Here is a 20606-nt window from a genome sequence, read left to right on the forward strand (position 1 = left end):
CTTTCGTTAACTGTTTTAAAAGCAGCTGGTGCAAGAGAGATGTCCTGACCATATTTGGCCATTGGGGGTCACTGCACTACCAGCTCAAGAGGACCGAACAGGCACTTGTGTTTCTCTGGAAGAAACATTTTTAAAGGTGGACTTGAGGTTTAGATGGTGAAATTCAAAGCTGGGACCATTACGCATTTTGTTTAGGGATTCCTTCTGCATGAGTGGCTTGTGATGATATCTCTACCCCATGTTTAAAGTCAGCCCCAGTAACAAACCAATGAGCTTTGATATTTTAACTTGCTTCATCCGTCTATAATGAGGGAGACAATGTGATCTAGTGGGTAGGGCACTGGATCTGGAGTCAGGACATCTGGGTTCTTCTATTCCTGGCTGTGAGGATGGGTGAGTCACTTCCCCTCTCTGTTTCCTCTCCTATCCTTTGTCTGCCTTATCTATTTAGGTTTCAGAGCAGCAGCCGTGTTAGTCTGTATCCGCAAAAAGAACAGGAGTACTTGTGGCACCTTAGAGACTAGCACATTTATTTGAGCATAAGCTTTCGTGGGCTACATCCGAAGAAGTGGGCTGTAGCCCACGAAAGCTTATGCTCAAATAAATTTGGTAGTCTCTAAGGTGCCTCAAGTACGCCTGTTCTTTTTGCTTATCTATTTAGATTGCCTACGCTCCTTAGGGCAGGGAATGGCTAGGTCTACAGTACAGAATTACTTCGGTATAACTACGTCACTCAAATCCACACCCCTGAGTGACGTAGTTAAGGTGACCAGACAGCAAGTGTGAAAGATCGGGACAGGTGGTGGGGGGTAATAGGAGTCTATATAAGAAAAAGCCCCAAATATCGGGACTGTCCCTATAAAATCGGGACATCTGGTCACCCGGTTATACCGATCTAAGCGCCAATGTAGACAGTGCTAGGTTGACAGAAGATCGTCTCCTGCTGACATAGCTACGGCCTCTGCCAGAGGTAGATTAACTATGCCAACAGGAGAGCTCTCTCCTGTCGGCATAGTGTGTCTTCACGAAAGCACTGCAGAGGCGCAACTGCATTGGTGCAGCGTTTTAAGTGTAGACCTGTTCTTAGTGTATGTACAGCACCTAGCACAATGGGGCCCTGATGTCACATAGGGCCTCTAGCCCTATTGTAATATTAATAGTAAAAGAACAGTTAGGGCTTTTTAATCAGGAGATCTCCAAGCGCTTTACCATGGAGGTCAGTATCCTTATCTGATACTGAGGCACAGAGACGGGCAGGGACTTGCCCAAGGTCACCCCGCAGGCTAGGAGCAGAGCTGGGACTAGAACCCAGGTCTCCCAAGCCCCAGTTTAATGCTTTATCCACGCTGAGGCAAGTGTGTACATGGTTATGAAATTGTATCTGTTATCGCATCACCATCTGCTGTCACTTGTCTCAGGCCCTGGTCCTGGAGCGGGAGCTCTGCACAGAACCAGTTTCAGGATCCGGGCGTTGGATTGTGAGCTGTTCAATGCAGCGAGCATGGCTTTGTCCAGCATGCAGCACAGTGAGGTCCTGACCCTGATTGAGGCCTCTGGGTATTACAGCAATATAAACAGTAAGCAGGGCCGGTGCTACTATTAAGGCAAACTAGGCGGTTGCCTAGGGCGCCAAAATTTGGGGGCGCCAAAAAGCGGTGCCCCCAATTTTTTTTTACAGCGTTCCTCCCTGAGCGCGCGGTCGCCGCTCCACTTCTCCCGCCTCCCAGGCTTGCAGCGCCAATCAACCATTTGGCGCCGCAAGCCTTGGAGGGGAGGAGAATTAAAGCGGGGGTGGCGTGCTCGGGGAGGAGGCGGAGCAGAGGTGAGCTGGGGTGGGGAGGCGCCGCAGGGCTCCCCGGGCCAGGGGGGTGGGGAGCTGCCGCGGGGGGGGGCCTCAGGGTGTGGTGGGGAGCTGCCGCGGGGGGGCCTCAGGGTGTGGGGGGAGCTGCCACAGGGCTCCCTACCCCAGCTCACCTCTGCTACGCCCCCTCCGCTACACCCCCTCCCTGAGCATGCCGTCGCTGCTCCACTTCTCCCGCCTCCCAGGCTTGCGGCGCCAATCAGCTGTTTGGCGCTGCAAGCCTGGGAGGGGAGGAGAATTAGAGCGGGGCGGCGTGCTTGGGGAGGAGGCGGAGCAGAGGTGAGCTGGGGTGGGGAGCTGCCGCACGGCTCCCCGAGGGGGAGCTGCTGCGGGGTGGGGGGGCGCCTCAGGGCAGAGGGGGTGGGAGCTGCCGTGGGGGGGGCCTCAGGGCAGGGGGGAGCGGGGAGCTGCCTTGAGGGGGGGGCTCAGGGCAGGGGGGAGCGGGGAGCTGCCGCAGGGCTGGGGGGGGGGCGCAAGGTGTAAGTTTTGCCTAGGGTGCGAAACTTCCTTGCACCGGCCCTGACAGTAAGTCCGCCTTCTGAGCCAGCTGGGTCACACACACTTCAGGAGCCCCTCCCCCACCAATTTAAAAATGGTTCCCCGGTGGACGGTTGTTGAAGGCACATGGGGGAGCACAGAAGCACTTTGATTTCATCAGGTTCCCCCTTCCCAGCACCAGCTCTCTAATTCATTGTAGAAGGATCTCCAGCTAGGGGCTGTTCAAGACAAGGCGGTCATGCCCATAAGGCGTGTGCACAGTGACACGAAGAAGGCAAAATCCCTTTGAAAAACAGAGTTTTCCACCGCAAGAGGTGCCGTGATTCAAACAGACCCCAGCTCTCGCCACCCGTCAGTAGGACGTAGGCGGGGCTGCCTGCAACCCTGAAAGCGAAAGAGCCGGTCCAGTCGGGCCCTCTCCCGGTTCTCTTTAGCTAATAAGCTAGCCAGGGCTTCCCCTAACGGCGTTAAGTGTCCCACTGGAGGTATAGGCGCTTGATACTCCATTCACGTCACAGCATATTTTTAAGAGGGCGGTATGTGAACCAAGGAAGGCTGGGAGCCGGTGCCAGACAGATAAAAAATAATAGCTGGAGGGGAAATGTGAGCCAAACAGCCTGCATTCTGCTACCCTCAGCAGACAGCACAGCAAAGCAGGCGCAGAGCGTATAAAAACATAGCATGTTCGAGCTAGGCCAATGTGTTGTTCAGCAGAGTTCAGCTAAAGTTTGACCTCTCTTTTTCTCCTTCCTTACAACTAAATTTGGGCCTTGACTCTTTCATCGAAGGTTTGCAATACGCCCTTGACTGCAGAGGGTGGTGATTTTTCCGAGGAAGGCACCACTGTCTGTCTAGTTCTTAGTGCAGAGCCCCGGGTTGCATTCTGTCACCAGTTTGGCCGCGGATTTTTGCATTGTGACCAAGAGCAGGTAACTTCAGCTCTCTAGGCGTCCATTTCGCCATCTGTAAAATAGGCTTATGCTCAAGAACCAGCGCTAGGCACTGTACAAACACCGAACAAAGACAATCCCTGCCCCCAAAAGCTTCCAATCTAGGCATAAGACAAGAGACAACAGCTGGATACAGAACAGCTGGAGGAGCGCAAGGAAACAGTGAGGCCATATGCTCAGCAAGACAGGCTTTGCACACCAGCAGCCTAAATGTTGTCAATGTTTTTGTAGGCCTCACAGCAAAGGGGAGTTTTAAGGAGGATTAAAAATATAAGAATGGCCATACTGGGCCAGACCAATGGTTCATCTAGCCCAGTATCCTGTCTTCTCACAGTGGCTGGTGCCAGATGTTTCAGTGGGAATGAACAGAACAGGGCAATTATTGAGTGATCCATCCCGTCGTCCAGTCCCATCTTCTGGCAGTTGGAGGTTTAGGGACACCCAGAGCGTCTTGACTAATAGCCATTGATGGACCTAGCCTCCAGGAACTACTCTAATTTGTGACCCAGATACACTTTTGGCCTTCGCAACATCCCCTGGCAACAAGTTCCCCAGGTTGACTGCATTGCGTGAAGAAGTACTTCTTATGTTCTGTTCTAAACCTGCTGCCCGTTAATTTCATTGGGTGACCCCTGGTTTGCATGTTATGTGAAGGGGTAACTAACACTTCCCTATTCCCATTCTCCACACCATTCATGAATGTATAGACCTCTATCCTCTCCCCCCTTAGTCGTCTCTTTTCAAAGCTGAACAGTCCCCGTCTTTTTTAATTTCAGCTCGTACAGGAAGCTTGTCCATCCCCTTAATCGTTTTGTTGCCCTTCTCTGCAACATTTCCAATTCGAATAGGTTTCAGAGTAGCAGCCGTGTTAGTCTGTATCCGCACAAAGAACAGAAGTACTTGTGGTACCAATTTGAATAGATCTTTGTGAAGGAGGAGAATACTGTAGCTTTGCGACTGTTCACAGTGAATCACAGGGTGCTTGTCCCAGGCGTGAGGGGCCGAGGGGAGAAAGCAGGAAGGTGTTTGAAAATGTAAGAAGTGGGTGATAGAAAGGTCGACTTCCATCTCCCATACTGAATGAGACATGATGGGGATGGTGGGAATAGGCTGTGAAGGACCTTGACTGTAAGCAACCTACATCTCAGTGGGATGTATAAACAGGGAAATCTCGAGTAGGAGCAGGGAGATTATTTTACCCCTGTATTTGGCACTGCTGCAACTGCTGCTGGAATCCTGTGTCCAGTTCTGGTGGCCACAATTCACAACAAGGATGTTGAAAAAGTGGAGAGGGCCAGGAGAATGAATAAAGAATTAGAAAACATACCTTATAGTAAGAGACTCAAAGACTCTTTCTATTAAGCTTAAAGAGAAGGTGAAGGGAAGACTTGACTACAACCTATAATTATCTACATGGGGAACAATATTTAATAAGGGGCTCTTCAGTCTAGCAGAGAAAGGTTGAACACCATCTAACGGCTGGAAGTAGAAGCTAGACCAATTCAGCCTGGAAATAAGATGTAAATTTAAAACAAAGTAATTAACTATTGGAACAATTTACCAATGGTCATAACGGATTCTCCGTCACTGAAGTTTTAAATAAAGATTGGATGTTTTTCTAAAAGACCTGCTCCTGGAATTACTTGGGTCAGGTCTCTGGCCTGTGTTAGACAGAAGGTCTGACTAGGAGTTCGTCTACACTACTCACTGGATCATTTATTTTTATTGCATCTAGTATAGATGCAATAAATCGATCCCTGATCGCTCTGCTGTCGACTCCTGTACTCCACCGCAGTGAGAGGCGGAAGCGGAGTCGACGGGGGCATGGCAGCAGTGAACCCCGCGCCATGAGGACACGAGGTAAGTCGACCTAAGATACGTCGACTTCAGCTACGCTATTCTCATAACTGAAGTTGCGTATCTTAGGTCGATCCCTGCCATTAGTGCAGACCAGGCCTTGATGAACACAATAGTCCCTTGTGGCCTTGTAATACATGCACTTGCTTTGTTTCTGAGCCTGCAGACAAACAATAGTTTTGAAAGGTGTGCACTACTTAGTCATGTAAATGGATTGTTGATTCTGAAACCTAATGAAAACTGTGTGCAAATACTGTCATCTGTATGGATGAAATCATGAGTTCCATGTCGTATGTAAGACACAGGAAGAAACTGTCTCACTCCACTCAGCCCTGGTGAGGCTTAGGCTGGAGTAACAGATCTGGTTTGGGGCACCACGCTTTAAGAAACATGTGGACAAACTGGAGAGAGTCCAAAGGAGAGCAACAAAAATGCTAAAATGTTTAGCAAACCTGACCTATGAAGATGGGGCATGTTTAGTCTGGGGACCTGATAATCTTCAAACATGTTAAGGGCTGTTATAAGGATCAACTGTTCTCCATGTCTGTTGTAGTCATTGAGATGGAATAGAAGAGCCCAAAGAGTCCAAGGTGTTAACATGATCCTGCTACTCTCCAACAGCGTTAAACCAGGTTCAGGGGCCTACTTCTACCATGGCAAACACACCATTCAAAATCACGAACTCTGCACTAAAAACAAATGTAAAGTTTTAAATAAGGCTTTCATTTTAACACCCCTCGCTCCCTTTCCCGTGAGCTGGAGAGTTTTTTAAAGGACCCTCCTCCCAGCTCAGTTGAAGTGGCATTAAAGATGGCCAAAACTTCCTTTTGGGGAAAAGAGACGCTAGTCGAAACAGGCTGGAGCTGGGGTTGTTGCTGTTATTTGAGTCCAATCCTGCTTTCCAGAAAACGAAACAAGAGGAGCACAGTCAAGGGGAAAAGAAAGAACAGCAAAAGAGAGAATGCAGCTGGCTCTCCAGTGCATCCTAGCTGCTGAACAAACACAAAACCACCCGCTGTGCCTATCAGCCACTCTGACACCTGGCAAACTTGTGCCAGCAGTGGGTATTTTAGAGCATTGCGCTTAGCTGTCCTTGCAATCGCAGGCTTACAGCACTGTTGCAAAATATGCAATCTTGGCCAATCAAGCCAGCCTCTTCTTAGACGGAAGGAAAAGGGGAGAGGGAGGCAGGGAAGAGAAGAAATAAGGTAGGGAAGAGAAAGGACATATTGGGAGAAAGAAAGTCTCACATCCCAGGTGGTGTTCGGGATTTAGTTGGAGCTGGCAGAGGTGGTGGTGTCATCTGGGTCCCTCTCTCTGGCCTGGCCTGGTCAGGACGTCTCTCAGGATTAAGACAAAGGGCTGGTCTACACTGGGGGGGTGAAAATCACTCTAAGGCTACATCTACACTACGGGGGGGGTCGATTTAAGATACGCAAATAGCGTAGCTGAATTCGACGTATCGCAGCCAACTTACCCCGCTGTAGGGACAGCGGCAAAATCAACCTCTGTGGCTTCCCGTCGACGGCTCTTACTCCCACCTCCACTGGTGGAGTAAGAGCATCGATTTGGGGATCGTTTGTCGCGTCCCAACGGGACGCGATAAATCGATCCCCGAGAGGTAGATTTCTACCCGCCGATTCAGGCAGGTAGTGTAGACCCAGCCTAAGATACGCAACTTCAGTTACTTCGACTTACCTGGCCGTCCTCACGGCCGCAAATCGACCGCTGCGACTCCCCCGTCAACTCCACTTACTCTTCCTGTCGAGATGGAGTACAGGCGTTGATTTCGGGGATGAATTTATAGCGTCTAGACGAGACACGATAAATCGATCCCTGATAGATCAATTACTATCCAGTGGGTAGTGTAGACAGGGCCAAAGAAGGTTTAAGGTCCTGGGAAATAATGGAGTGGCAGAATAATGGGGTGGTGAAATCCATTCCTTTCCCTTATCTTTTAGCCAGTGTTCGTATCCCCTTTTCAGTCAGCTCATCTTTCAGTAGCCAGCTTTCCCCACTTGCCTTTTTGAGGACCCCAAGGAGGAGTGATGGGTGGAATGGCTCCTCCCCCTCATTTTGTCCACCAATTATACTTAATTTCTGACACCAATTTGAGTTAATTGATTTTCAGTCCCACACTTCTCTCGTTTACTAGGCATGATTTTAACACAGCCCTTGAATTGTATCAGTGGGACTTGGGGTTTGGACTAATTCAGTCTGTCTCCATTTTTATCTTCTCCCATCAACACTCGTAATAGGTTATCGTGACACTTTTATGAACCTTCAGTCGCTTTTCACAGTTGAGCTGACAATTAGGGTGTGTACGCCCAATTATCACAACACATCCCCTGAAGGTAGGACAAGTAGTAATGGGCTTAATCTGCAGCAAGGGAGATTTAGGTTAGAGATTAGGAAAAACTTTTTTACTGATAGGTAGTTCTGCTCTAAACTAGGTTTCCAAGGGAGGTTATGGGATCCCTGTCGTTGGAAATTTTTAAGAGTAGGGTGGACAAACCCCTGTCAGGGATGGTCTAAGTTTATTGGTCCTGCCACAGGGCAGGGGTCTGGACTTAATGACTTCTCGAGGTCCAGTAGTAGCCCTGAGGAGGAGAAAATAGGTAGGAAAGAACCCAGGGAAACAGCAATAGTGTTGGAACTTAAGCAGACTGGTTGATGGGCATATGGTCCCTGGTCTGGAACTTGGAGTAATGGACAAGGCCAGGTTCCCCTACCAGCCACAAGGAAAGTGACATAGTCTAGGAGGTGAAGCAGAAGAGACCACCTGAGACTGCAGATAGTCAGTTTGTCCAGGGAGAGTTTAATACTCTAGCAGGGCAGGGCTACAGTGACCTGTCTGGAGGGCTGTCACAAAGAGAGCACTCCAAGTCCAGAGTGTCTGCAGGGTGAGCAACCGACTGAGGCTGCACGGAGAAGCCCCACTGGCGAGTGAACCCCATCACAAGGACAAAATTAAGCGTTCAGTGGGACACCTCTCAGGCCATGCCTACGCTACAAGCACAGCTACAGCACTGTCGCTATAGTGTAGACACTTCCTCCACTGATGGGAGGAATTTCTCTGGAGTTAACCCATCTCTCCGAGATGCGGTTAGCTAGGAAGAATTATTGTTGACCTGGCTGCACCTACACTGGGGTTAGGTCAACTTAACCATGGCACTCAGGGTGCAAAATTCTTCACAGGCCTGAGCAACTGTTAGGTTTATTTAACTTTTCAACTGTAGACCAGGCCTAAATAGGAGCAGTGAACAGAGTGTTGCTTGGAGCGAGTTGTCTCCAGTGGCTCTAGCCAACAAGCACAGCTCAGAACTCAACACTTCAACAGCAGTGCCCTGAACTTAGTCCTTACCCTACAGACCCTTCCCAGCTCTCCTTGTCTCTCACATCTACCATCTCCATTGCTGCCTGCTGGGAGACAGTTGTATGAACTTATGAAATGGATGAAGTATAGTTTTCAAGTTCCCTCAAGCCACCCCTCACCACCAAGAGGAAAAAAAAAATACACACCTTTCTGGGTTTGGTAGCACACTGTGTATTGTAACGTCCCCTCACAGCGATATTATCCCCTGTGTAGGACAGGCGGCTAAGAGACAGCTTTTGTTTTTAATATTCAATTTAACAGCCAATGATGGCAAAAGTGTTACAAGGTTAAAACGACAATATTCACCACACGGCACAAGTTGTTTCAGAAGGATGTATGCTTGACAGGTCAGATCCTCCCTGCTGGATTGATGAAGAAGTAACGGATCCTGCCGTGTGGAATCAAAGCTGTCGGCGTAGACTGAGCAGGAAAGAGGTCCAGCCATCAGCAACTCTTGATGCTTCTCCCCGCATTTCAGTCCAACAATGGAGGGGTAAGGGTAGGACAAGAGGCTTAAACAGGGAGCCAGGATCAAGGGTGTTGAGCCCCCTTCATAGACCCAACTCTCTGAGCCGTTAGCCACGTAACCAAACCCCTCATGATAGAAATAACCGATCAGGTTTTAGTACCTTAAACCAGTTATGCTGCCCCTTTTAGAATGCAAGAAGCCTTTGCTGTTAAACCATTGCAAAGCAGAGGTTGATAATTATGATATATAAATGTCAACGCCCTCCCTCCCCCACCCTCTGAGCTCCCTGCACGCTGAGTAACTATTCCCAGAATAAAACATTTAAATACAACTTCATAAATATTAAATCATGAAGAAAAAAAAAACCCCAACTAAATTGGTTTCTTTCCTCCTGGTAAAAAAAGGAATTTGAGTCAGGAGGGAAGATCAGAAAGAGTATGTCTAATATAGACGGTTCATCAGGATATGAAGTAGATTTAGGGGGGAGAAAGAGGGAAATTGTACTAAAGCCATTTCTTGTTGTCACTACATTGATCTTCAAGGTACAGGTCTCGTCAGGACATCACTTGACGTTTACAGCTAGATAAAGAGGTTCCAGAGCCCTTAGGAACCAGACATTACTCGGAGACCACCGCTTTCCTGCTTGACTAAACTCCTTTGCATTTGGACACCTGGCTGGCTCTCTGAGAGAAAGGCGGTTCTGCCTGATCTGCCTTTCAAAGATCTGTTTTTTTAAACTAGCAGCTTGAACTATATTCACTTTAAATGTGATCGAGGAAAAAACCCCAAACACTGAGCCCTGATACATCAACTAAAAAACCCCTCCCACGCCGCTACATTCTTCGGCTTTATTAGCAACGACTGCTAATAGGCATACAAAACCCTTGCATGTGCAGAAGCAACCATTTCTTTACTTTTTAATCTATAAAAAGGAGGTGGGGGAGGGTCACTGCTTTTGGGGAAAAAAGACTAAGATTCATTTAGTTTTTAAAAAAACTTTAGTGAAAATAAAAATCAGTACAACATATGCTCAGGTTTCTAGCCATGTGTCTGCAGCTGGTAACTTGGTAAGGACTGCCACAGTCTTATGTACAGCAACTGGCTAAGATAATACAGCAATGCGTCTTTTCCGCTGATTCTAATAAGCTGCAGCTTGGAATCAGAGTGGAACACACACTTGTTGAGGAAAAAAAAAACACCAAAATCTGTTGCTCTGCACAGAGACCTGGCAGCCATTTATATGGAGTGGCATTATGGGAATCTCTATTTGGATGCGGTTAGAGCACCGTGCGCAAAAGGTAACCCTGATGCCAAGGGGTAAGACGGAAGCATAGCTATCAAAAGGGAATTTAGCTATTTTTAAAAAAAAAAAAAAGGCAGATTTTACAAGTTGTGTCCCAAGAAGGACACATAATACTGGGGAAAAAAAACCAAGCAGGATCGGTTTGGTCCATTTGCTTAAGAAACACTGAAGGCTTAAAAATGCGCCAGGCACCAAGATCTCCCGAAATCTCTGTTGCTTCTCGTTCTGTGTGAGGATGAGAGAATAAAGGAGTAGTTTAAAACAGGACAAAGCAATGCAAAAACCTCTCTGACATCTTAAAAGCGTAGCCCATTCCAAATCCTTCAAGCACCAAGCCATGATAAAGTCTTGTGGGTGGGTCTGTTCCAGGTCACCTTCTCAGGAGGATGATGATGCAAGGTCATAAATGCATTAGACTGCTGCACTCAAAATTAGTTTATAGACAAGACATCCATGATCAATACCTTTCATGTGTGACCAAAAAAAACAGTCGCTCCCCCTTCTGCGGGACATTTTTGGTGAAACACTGATAAAACTATTTTTAAAAAAGAATAGATAATTGTCGCAGCCTAAAAGAAACGATATGACTGAATTAAAGAAACTTAAATTAATATAAAAACCAAACACCATGTTGAGCTGTTGCAAAAACGGTTCCAACAAGGCTCCAATGTCCATTTCCCCTGGTGCTCTTCATAGTTGACCATTGTTCTTGCAAGGTTTGTGATGTCCTCAATCCTAGGTAACCAGCTCCCCCAAAGCCAGCTCCTTTTCTCCAGAGGACTCTGGCCTGCACGGAGCAGCTCCTGCTCCTCCTTGGAGATGAGCAGCCTTGCTCCTGCCAGTCTTCGAAGAGAGGACAGCAGCAGAAAACAAACTAGATGCAACCAGCCACAGCCTGAGGGCTGTTTTGCAGAAGAGGAGGTTGCTCTGGGCTCAGCCACTGTTAATACTATGACACTAAGTAGGTCCCAAGCCTTCCAGCTTCTATGGATTCTGTCCGGATAAGATTTCTAAGATCAGCCGCAGGGGCTGAATGTTTGTCAGACTCTACGGCCCACGCAGAGTCGAGAGAAATCTTCTGCTCACATTACAACCGTCCCTCTGTTATTTCACTGTAAAGAGAAAAATCAATAGGTAGATTCAGGAAGGTTTTCTAAGCAGTCTGAGTGAGTTTCTTCCTTGGTGAAAGGTGCTGGATTGCTAAATGGTTGTGGTGAGTAAGAGACAAGTCCAGTAGCAATGCAAAGCCTCACTGACATTTCAAAAGCTAGTCTCTGAACAGGCACAACTAGTCTGTGCTAATGGGAGTAGTCAGGGCAGTGGTTCTCAACCTAGTTACCATTGTGGGCCGCATGCAATACTACCTCTATGGCCCTGGGGATGTCACATGGGCCGCAGCTCTGCGCTGCAAGTTGAGAACCACTGATCTAGGGCCTAGCAATTCTTGGCCTCTCTCAGGCAGACACTGTATTAAAAGATGCTGTCTAGACAGGTCACAAGTTTGGTCTACACTTGATTGTGGTTTTATATGTCCCAAATCATGCTGATGGTTCACTTTCAGCTCGGACAGTGAGACTAGCCTGGATAATTACACTTTGTGGCCCAGTGGCTCTGGCACTGGACTGGGACCCAGGAGCCCTGGTTCTATTCTCCACTTTTCCATAGACCTGCTTTGGACAGGTCAGCTCTGTGCCTCAATTTTCCCTCCCACTCCACATGTTCTCTGGTGCAGAGTCTCACTAGATGTCTGTGTAGCACGCAGCAAAATGAGGGGCCATTGGTATCAAAGAAACAAAGTAATTAATTGAGTTAGTCGGTTGCATTTCGTGATTCTCACACCCCAAGCACAAAACGCCTGCATTTGAATTAAAAGCCAAATTAAACTTTTTTTTTTTTTTTAAACTGCGACTAAAACTGCCCGACAGAGCCCTCCTCGCACCTATGGAAATGCAGGTACTTACAAAGCTTATCTCTGTTTCTTGCACGTCTTCAAAATGTTCTGTCAGTTCTGAGGAGCGTTCTGTTACGGAAGGCCCTGCGGAGCCACTGGGGAAACAGAAAAGGGACACCTATGAAGCTATTTCTTCTAAATAAGCCTTCAAAATTCTTCGTGCCCCTTTGGGTTTCCTAATATGCCCACAGTAATATCCAAGCGATGTATAAAGCATCTCTTAGCCACACGTGAGATGTTTCTGACTCATTAGCCACCTTGGCATGGGTACTTGAAAAGATTGCACCAGGAAAAAAAATAATAAACCCCACCCACCCCAAAGTGACTGTGCCGGTCTGGAATCCAGGTTTCTCCTCCCTGCCCCACAAGAGTGCTGTGATGTGTTACTGTCTCTCCGGGGCAGAGTGCTCCTTTCCCACATGGGGACTGCAGAGATTTTTATTCAAAAAAAAAAAAAAAAAAAAAAAAAAAAAACCACCTGCCCTCATCACGGACTCAAACTGAGGGGAGTTTCAGGCAAGCAGGTGGGGCCCACCGCTGGGTGTTGACTCATTTAGAGAAACGCAAAGAGAGACCAATTTATGTCACATGTTTCCATTCTACAAACATTCCATCCCTAGTGTTTACTCAGTTGGAGCAGTCAGCTTCCCTTCCCTGGTTTTAATTGCTCTGTTTATTGTGTAAACCTGTATCTTTTAACACTAGAGGAGAAGGCTTATGGTTCAGATAAACCAATGGCTCCTCTTTACAAGCACAGTGGTTTTCAACCTTCTTTCATTTGCGGACCCCTAAAAAATTTCAAACGGAGGCACAAACCCCATTGGAAATATTAGTCTGCAGATCCCCAGGGGTCTGCGGACCACAGGTTGAAAACCCCTGCCCTAGCACACTGCTGGTACGTAAATAAATACTCCTAGCTGGAAGCCATTTCAAAGAGACGATAAAGCAGGGGTCGGCAACTTTTCAGGAGTGGTGTGCCGAGTCTTCATTTATTCACTCTAATGTAAGGTTTCGCGGGCCAGTCATACATTTTAACGTTTTTAGAAGATCTTTCTATAAGTCTATAATATATAACTAAACTATTGTTGTATGTAAAGTAAATAAGGTTTTTAAAACGTTTAAGAAGCTTCTTTTAAAATTAAATTAAAATGCAGAGCCCCCCCGGACTGGTGCCCAGGACCCGGGCAGTGTGAATGCCGCTGAAAATCAGCTTGCGTGCCGCCTTTGGCGCACATGCCATAGGTTGCCTACCCCTGCGATAAAGTGACATAATGGGCTAGAGCAGTGTTTCTCGACCTTTTCAAAATGGCAATTCCTTATTCAAAGGAAAACATTTTCGTGATCCCCTAACATTTAAATAAAATAAGTAGTTGCACCAAAGGCAAGTCTCTGATTTGCATGTGGGCTTCAAGAGGCTGACAAGACTGGACCTTGAAAAGGGTCAGGGTGCATGGGGAGTGGGGGAGGCGATGCACTGGTTTCCAAACTGGGCCTCCCCACCCCTCCCACCTAGCAATACAGGACGGGCAGTGTGGGCATGATCTCCTGACTCTACTTCACAACCCAAAGGTTGGAATCCATGAAGTAGATAAAGGGAAAGTTCAACCTGGTGAACACGGATTTCACACAGTACCGTGTGTTACACAGGTCAAGATCTTATCTTAAAGAAAGAGTTGTGATTGCATAAGGAAAGCCACGTGCTGCTGAAGTTGAAGGCACTGTGGCTTATGCTGCTAATGCACCCAGGGCTTGTTGTTTGCTTCCAGCAGGCTACACCGTGTCATCTGGTGCTGCATGCATCATCGGCAGGGTACGAAATGCACAGAGCTGTCAAACCATGAGGTGGAGGACAACGGTCGGTACATGAAAAGTGGTCACCCTGCAAAGCTAGGACCTCTGCTCAATAATCTTCTGTTCACTCACATTCAGCAGACTGGAGACACTGGAGTCCTTGTGTTTGGACACAGAGGGTACCACACATCTTTCCTGCCTAGATTAAGCCTCACCTATTTGAGTGGTTACTCAGGGCTGAACTAGCTACATCCTCTGCGGAGCTTTCTGAGCTGTGAACTTCCAGTCCCACTGACCTACACAGAGATTAAAAGGAGAGACCCTCAGCTGGTGAATACAATGCTCCAGACACTGATTTTACAAAGAGGGGAAAGTCTGGCGATAACCCACAAGTTTGCGTTTTAAAATTAAGAAAGGATATCCTAATTTTAAGGTCATTTATTTAGTGCCACCGAATCCAGCAAAGGGATGAAGAGAAATCCCCCACATAAAGCCATGAGGAAGGTCAACCTATGAAACTCATTGCCACAGGATGCCAATGAAACACTATGGCTGAATAATTTATACTTATTTAGCAGCACTGTTCGGGGAATCTCAACGTGCTTCACAAACAATATGAGAGTCAATGGCAGAGATGGGTCTAGATACACAGGGGAGTCCTAACTCGCAGCCCCATTCTCTTCTGGACTGACCTCTCTTTTCATCTGAGGTTATACAGAGTATAAACTGACCCCCACATATCTCAGGGAGACAGTCTCCTTCCCACCTGTACAGCACTACAGCTTGCTTTGAAGCATCAGGTATTGGTTACAGCAAAAGCCAGGACACCAGATTTAATGGCTCAATGGCTTGATCCAGTGTGGCAAGTCTACTCTGTCATGAGTGTTGGCCCAGGGGCTCCATACACAGAAGGCTGTGCAGGGACAGCTACATGTCAGTGGCAGGCTCCCGGGGTTTGGCTTCACCCCTCACAAAGGCAGGCAGGATTTGCTGTAAGCACACGCTAACAACTTGGTATCGCTTACGTTGCTTTGAGGGGTGCATTGTCTTCAGTGCAGACCGTGCACAGTTAGAGGCATATAGCAACACTCCACAGGAGGGGAAGTGGCTGTGCTGCAAACCAGAGACTGGAGTAGTTCCTTCAACCTGATATTGCAAAATAGGGGGCCCATCCCCTTGTATTTAGAACTTAAGTACAGGACAAATTAGTGCCTTTCCTGTTTTGGTCTTCACCCTCACCTATTGGAGCGGAAGCTGAGAATTGTTCTAATTGTAGAGTTTTCAGACTTGTGAACTTGAACTCCCACTGACCTACACAGAGATTACAAAGGTGAAACTCCACAGTGAGTGGTAAATACAAAGCCACGGGCTTGCTGACTCTATAGAGAAGGAGAAACTGTGGTTTACATTTCATGTAAACAATTACTATAGATATGAAACTACCTCAGTGCTAGTCTATAGTGCAGTGGGATTTGAACACAAGACTAAGACCCATGCTCTAGCAATCTGTCCTCACTTGTATCTATGGTAGGTTAGAGAAAAGTAATTGTATCTCATGATTGCTTGCAGGGGTCAGGAAGGAATTGCTTTATCCATGTGTAGTGTTGCCCCATTGGGCAAGTGTATTAATGGATGGGTGCGGGAGGGAAGGGTGTTTCCTTCCCGTAAAAAAAAAAAAAAAAAATCAATAAACGTTCACAGGATTCCAGATTTGATGGACCAGTGGGATTAATCCAGCAAGGCAAATCCTATGGATGCTGGGAATAATATGTCATGCAAGGATGACACCATACCTGTCTGATGAAGAGGGCATTCACCCATGAAAGCTCATGCTCCAATACATCTGTTAGTCTATAAGGTGCCACAGGACTCTGTTGCTTTTTTACAGATCCAGACTAACACGGCTACCCCCCTGATACTTGACACCATACCCAGAAGGCACGTATCGTTCCACCTTCTGGTTTACAGCAACCTTGGTGCATTTGTAGCTTGGTGCAAGCACCCACTGTGTTACATGGTATTACATTACATATGATGAATTCCCTAGATGCAGACCACTTATAGCCTTTGAACAGTAAAGGGGCATATGGCAAGTTGGACAAGTGGTCCTACTGAAAACAGGCTATTAAGTACTTCATCTACAGACAGGAGAAGTCAAAATTCCTTTTAGAACTGAAGAGGTTTCAGGCAAAGCATGATCCTCGCCCTCACCTATTTGAGCAGATGGCAGGAGCTGTTCTAGCCAAACCCTTTGGCGCGGTTTCAGATTTGTGAACTTGCACTCCCACTGACCTAAGCAGAAATTAAAGGAGAGAGACCCTCAGTGGTGAGTCCAAAAAAAAAAAAAAAAAAAGCCTCAGACATGCTGACTTTATTGAAAAGGAGAAGATCTGGTTTCGGATCCCTATAAAGAACCATGTGGGAGACGGGCAAATTATAAATTTGTAATCCAGTTCTGGCCCACCGGTTCAGGACAGAACAAAAATCAGATGTTGGGCTGGGTTTGTGACATTCTGCAGTCAGTCTATGATTAATGAGGACAGAATGTTTCTGATCACTTGTGATATGAGAAATTAGCATCAGAGCAGCTGTGCACTTCCACGATCCAGACTGTCCCCCCTTACAGCCCCTCTTATTCTCTACCAATCTCACCCCTTTTGCAACAAACAAAAGATTGAAGGGGGTCCTTTCATTGCTTCCTTACAGCTGTGTCTGCGCATTCATCTCCTAGCAGATGCACTTTTAAAAGTCCTTTTCTTTTGGCCTCATCTTCAGAGGGATTAAGCACCTATAATTCTACTGGTTTCCATGAGAGCTGCAAGAGCTCAACACCTCCGGGGAAAAAAATGAAGTAAATTCTGTCAATCCTGCTTGGTACTATGCTCGTGTTCTCCTGCATGTCTTTTTTTTTTTTTTAAGTGACATTTCACCAAATCACCTACTGTAAAAGATTTCAAATGATCCAAAAAAAATCAAAGCTGCTACACAGTTCAAGCAAGGAGCTAGAAGGCCAACAAGACTTACAAAGCAGAGGATGCAACACTACCTTGTCTTCAAACACAACACTGCATGTTAATGGTGTTACAATGACCCCTTGCGCCGATGGTACTGAACCTGTCTGGCATGGGACGACTGCTCAAAAGACACGTAGTTTGACAAGCATGCCCAAAAATGAACACTCCATGAAAGCAGCAGGCATCTGCCCTGTGACTGATGTGTTCGAAAGCAGAGTATCCCAGCCTGCAGGCAGCAGTGGCCTCCCACGCACTGTTGTGATTAATGGGAGAGGTACCTGTTGGCTGGAGAGTTAAGTCCTCCACTGCCCAACGAAGAAGTAGACAAGGTTGTTGCTATGGAATCACTGTTAGCTTCGTCTACTGGAGGAGTTCTGGGAAGGAGATCAGGGCGACCAAGATGCGAACCTGCAGGAAGAAGAGAACAGATAGCTCGGTCATAAACATAATGAATAGCATACCCTTGGCATGAGCAACAATAACTGATCATTTGCCAAGATCTTCTGTAGCCAATGCTGCAAACTACACAACAGAATGGTCCAGTCCAGCACGTTTGGTATCCATTCCTAAGAGAATCCAGCTCTTTGTGATACAGTCTCTGTACTAACATTTCCATTAACACGCTGGCAGGGCATGATCCATAGGGAAGGAGATCAAGGCTCAAGACATCACTTAGGCCAATTACATAGGACTTACCATACTGGAGTGGACCAGAGGTCCAATCAGTCCAGTTTCCTGTCTTTATACAGGCCAATACTAGATGCTTCAGAGGAATGGGGTAACAACGCTACTGACATGGGATAATCCACCCCTGACCAGATTAGGTCTCCTCCTGACCTCTAAGAGTTAAAGACAGTCTTAAGCCCTGAAGCCTGAGGTTTAAAATCCCTTCCAGAATTTGTTACGAAAACAAGAATATCCAATTGTAATTCATATAGATGTCCAATCCCTTTTTGCTTCTTGCTAAATTAGTTCTTGATCTCATTCACTTCCTGTAGCAGTGAGTGCCACGGGTTAAGTATACATTACGTGGAAAAAAGTCTCTTTACTGTTCCACCATTAATGCACCACAACGTTGGCAGGTCCCCAGTGGGCTGAGAGAGACATTTCATGAAAGTCTGACAGCTCCTCTAGGCCTGCTGAAGACACCTCAGAATGCCACACCCCTTGAGCTACGCAACATATTAATGACTGCATCTGAGTCCTGGTAGCTGCGATTAGATCTGTGATCCCAGGATAGATCTCTAGCAAGCTTGCAGACTGACAGCGTCTATTGAATGTCCCCACAGTCTCATCAGTGGAGGTCTTGGATCACAAAAATCTGGGCTGAACCAAGCTTCTTTTGCCTTTTTTTTTTTATTATTATTATTATTAAAGGAAAGCAATTCCTGTCATCTGGGTTTTCTAGCATAGGCACCAACCTTGCTCCACATCTGCTTCTGCCGTTACTTGTGCTTTAGTTTCACACGATGCATGCGATTGGTAAGGGGCTCCACCCTGACCCATCCTCCGAGGAACGGTTGTGCCAGACCGGCTCTTTTTAGAAGGAGAAAGTTTTACTTGAAGACAAAAGCAAAGAAAGATCTTACTTAATATTACCTTTTCCAGGAAAAAACAAACAAACAAAAAAAAACCCACCAGAATCTTACATAGCAACATCCATAACCTTCCCCATTATTTAATGAGAAAGTGTTGCACTCAGAAGAAAGCCAATGGATGAAAGACCCTCCCCTACGAGTGGTCAGTCACGTTCTGTGGGGCAGAAAGATGTACCAGTAACCCTGACACAGCACAAGTTTCCTACTGATCAGAGGCACCTCCATTCATTCTCTCCCCTGACTATGGCAGCCTCCCAGGAACCCACCTCTGAAGAGATACTTACATGGTATTTTCTTGAACGCAATGTTGCACATGAATCGTTGAAACCTTTCTGCATAGAAGCTGGGCCTATGCACAGATACAGTGTCCTAAAAACATCCAAGGGACAAAAGTTACACATGTAACTAGGGATAAGCAGAATTCTAAGGCAACATGGGTTTCTTTTAGAGTAGGTTTACATTTGGAACAAGTATGGTCTCACTATATTAAAGGCATCTTTATAAATGGTGTATAAACAATTAATAAAGTGATTAATAGCTGCTGAAAGCATGAATAGTATGTGTTATAAACACATCAATAGAAGGCGTTATAGATGGTTATAAGCAAGCTATTAACTTGGACTAACCATCGACTATGCATTTATTAACATCTATCAATCATTTGTTGATCTTTATAAAATGTACCTTTAATATAAGGTGTGACCACAGATACTACTTTAAAATATATATTTCTACACACACAACTATCTGTTTGATGGGACACCTGGTTTGAAAATACTGCTATCAGGTAATTTAAGAGCCCCCGGATAACATTCTTGCCACTTACCCCGTCGTGCACCAATGCTTTCCATGAGTGCTCCAACTTCTTAACGAATCTGAGAAGTGAGATTTGAAAGCAGTGAACAGACCACAGTAATTTTCAAATTTAGGCTTTGCAATCACTATTAGTAAATTACGTTCATTGCTGCAGTTTGGCTTCTTAACATTGACAGATAAAACAGAAATGCACCTTTTTCCTAAAGCCAAAGTAAATTTACAGACCTAGTTAAAAGAATCTAAACATTCAGTAGCAGTTTTATTCTTCTGGGGGGAGATTTTAAGAGGCACCAATAGCAGTGAGATAACGCTCATTGACTTCTAATGATAAAAAAAAAAAAAGAGAGAGAGAGAGCTTTTTACATTTAAGTTAGCTAGAATTCCCAGCTAGCTGGAACTAGGGGTGTGGCAGCACCTCCGGGCTTGAAGTGGTTTCCATCATATTCAGGGTTTACAGTTTGGTTCAATGACACTTAGCACCCCCCACTATACAAACTGTCCCAGCACCCGAGGCTATGCGCCAACTCGACATCAACACTACAAACATCTAAGCAAAGTCGTAAAACTATTTTTCATTCCAGAGGGAAGAGGCGCTATGGTAATTTTAACCTACCACCTATTTTTCTCTGCCACTTCCTGCACACTCTCTTCAGCATAATCACCAAGGCTAAGAAAAACCTGGCCTGTAAGAGCCAGCCTGTACTCTGACACTGAATAAACGAGGGATACAAGGTCCAGCGGAGCATGTGGAGATTTCAGCCTATGAAATATGTCAAGGAAATGGGGCAATAAAACTAAAAACTGCTTGTAGTCTTCAGTAAACAAGCCATAGAGTCTCAGACTGTTGCAACCAAACAGGGCCAATTTTATTACTGGAGGTTTATTTTATCCACTGTTGACAACATACAGGGGGTCATGTAAAGGCTCTTACCTGTAGGACTGTAGCACATCAATGATACCAATATATAAAAGCAGTCTTTCCCCCTTTGAATTCCGGGCTGGAATGCCTCCCATTCTAGAAAACAAAAACAGGAAGCATGAGATTTGCAGGCTTTACCCTGATCAAAACGTTTTCACTCTACACAACTCAGCCTTGCATGGGTTAAACGTTAAGTGGATTAA

The 20606-nt window shown here is 46.2% G+C and overlaps 1 protein-coding gene across 3 annotated transcripts in view; it reads right to left on the reverse strand.

Moving 5' to 3' along the window:
• Positions 1-9990: 9990 nt before the first annotated feature.
• Positions 9991-20606, reverse strand: part of PIP5K1A (phosphatidylinositol-4-phosphate 5-kinase type 1 alpha) — a 40435-nt gene continuing 29819 nt past the window's right edge. The window contains exons 9-17 of one of the 3 annotated variants that reach the window (XM_054010844.1): positions 20416-20499; positions 19495-19543; positions 18953-19037; positions 18492-18629; positions 17349-17478; positions 16268-16348; positions 14272-14352; positions 12276-12360; positions 9991-11426 (exon numbers count right to left, since the gene is read on the reverse strand). In XM_054010844.1, the coding sequence (XP_053866819.1) occupies positions 11424-11426; positions 12276-12360; positions 14272-14352; positions 16268-16348; positions 17349-17478; positions 18492-18629; positions 18953-19037; positions 19495-19543; positions 20416-20499 (736 nt within the window). In that variant the 3' untranslated portion in view covers positions 9991-11423. The remainder of the gene's footprint in view (positions 11427-12275; positions 12361-14271; positions 14353-16267; positions 16349-17348; positions 17479-18491; positions 18630-18952; positions 19038-19494; positions 19544-20415; positions 20500-20606) is intronic. The other 2 variants (XM_054010845.1, XM_054010846.1) reach the window with 2 other exon arrangements.

This window comes from Malaclemys terrapin, chromosome 21 (genome assembly GCF_027887155.1).
Source record: "Malaclemys terrapin pileata isolate rMalTer1 chromosome 21, rMalTer1.hap1, whole genome shotgun sequence".
NCBI classification, from domain to species: Eukaryota; Metazoa; Chordata; order Testudines; family Emydidae; genus Malaclemys; species Malaclemys terrapin.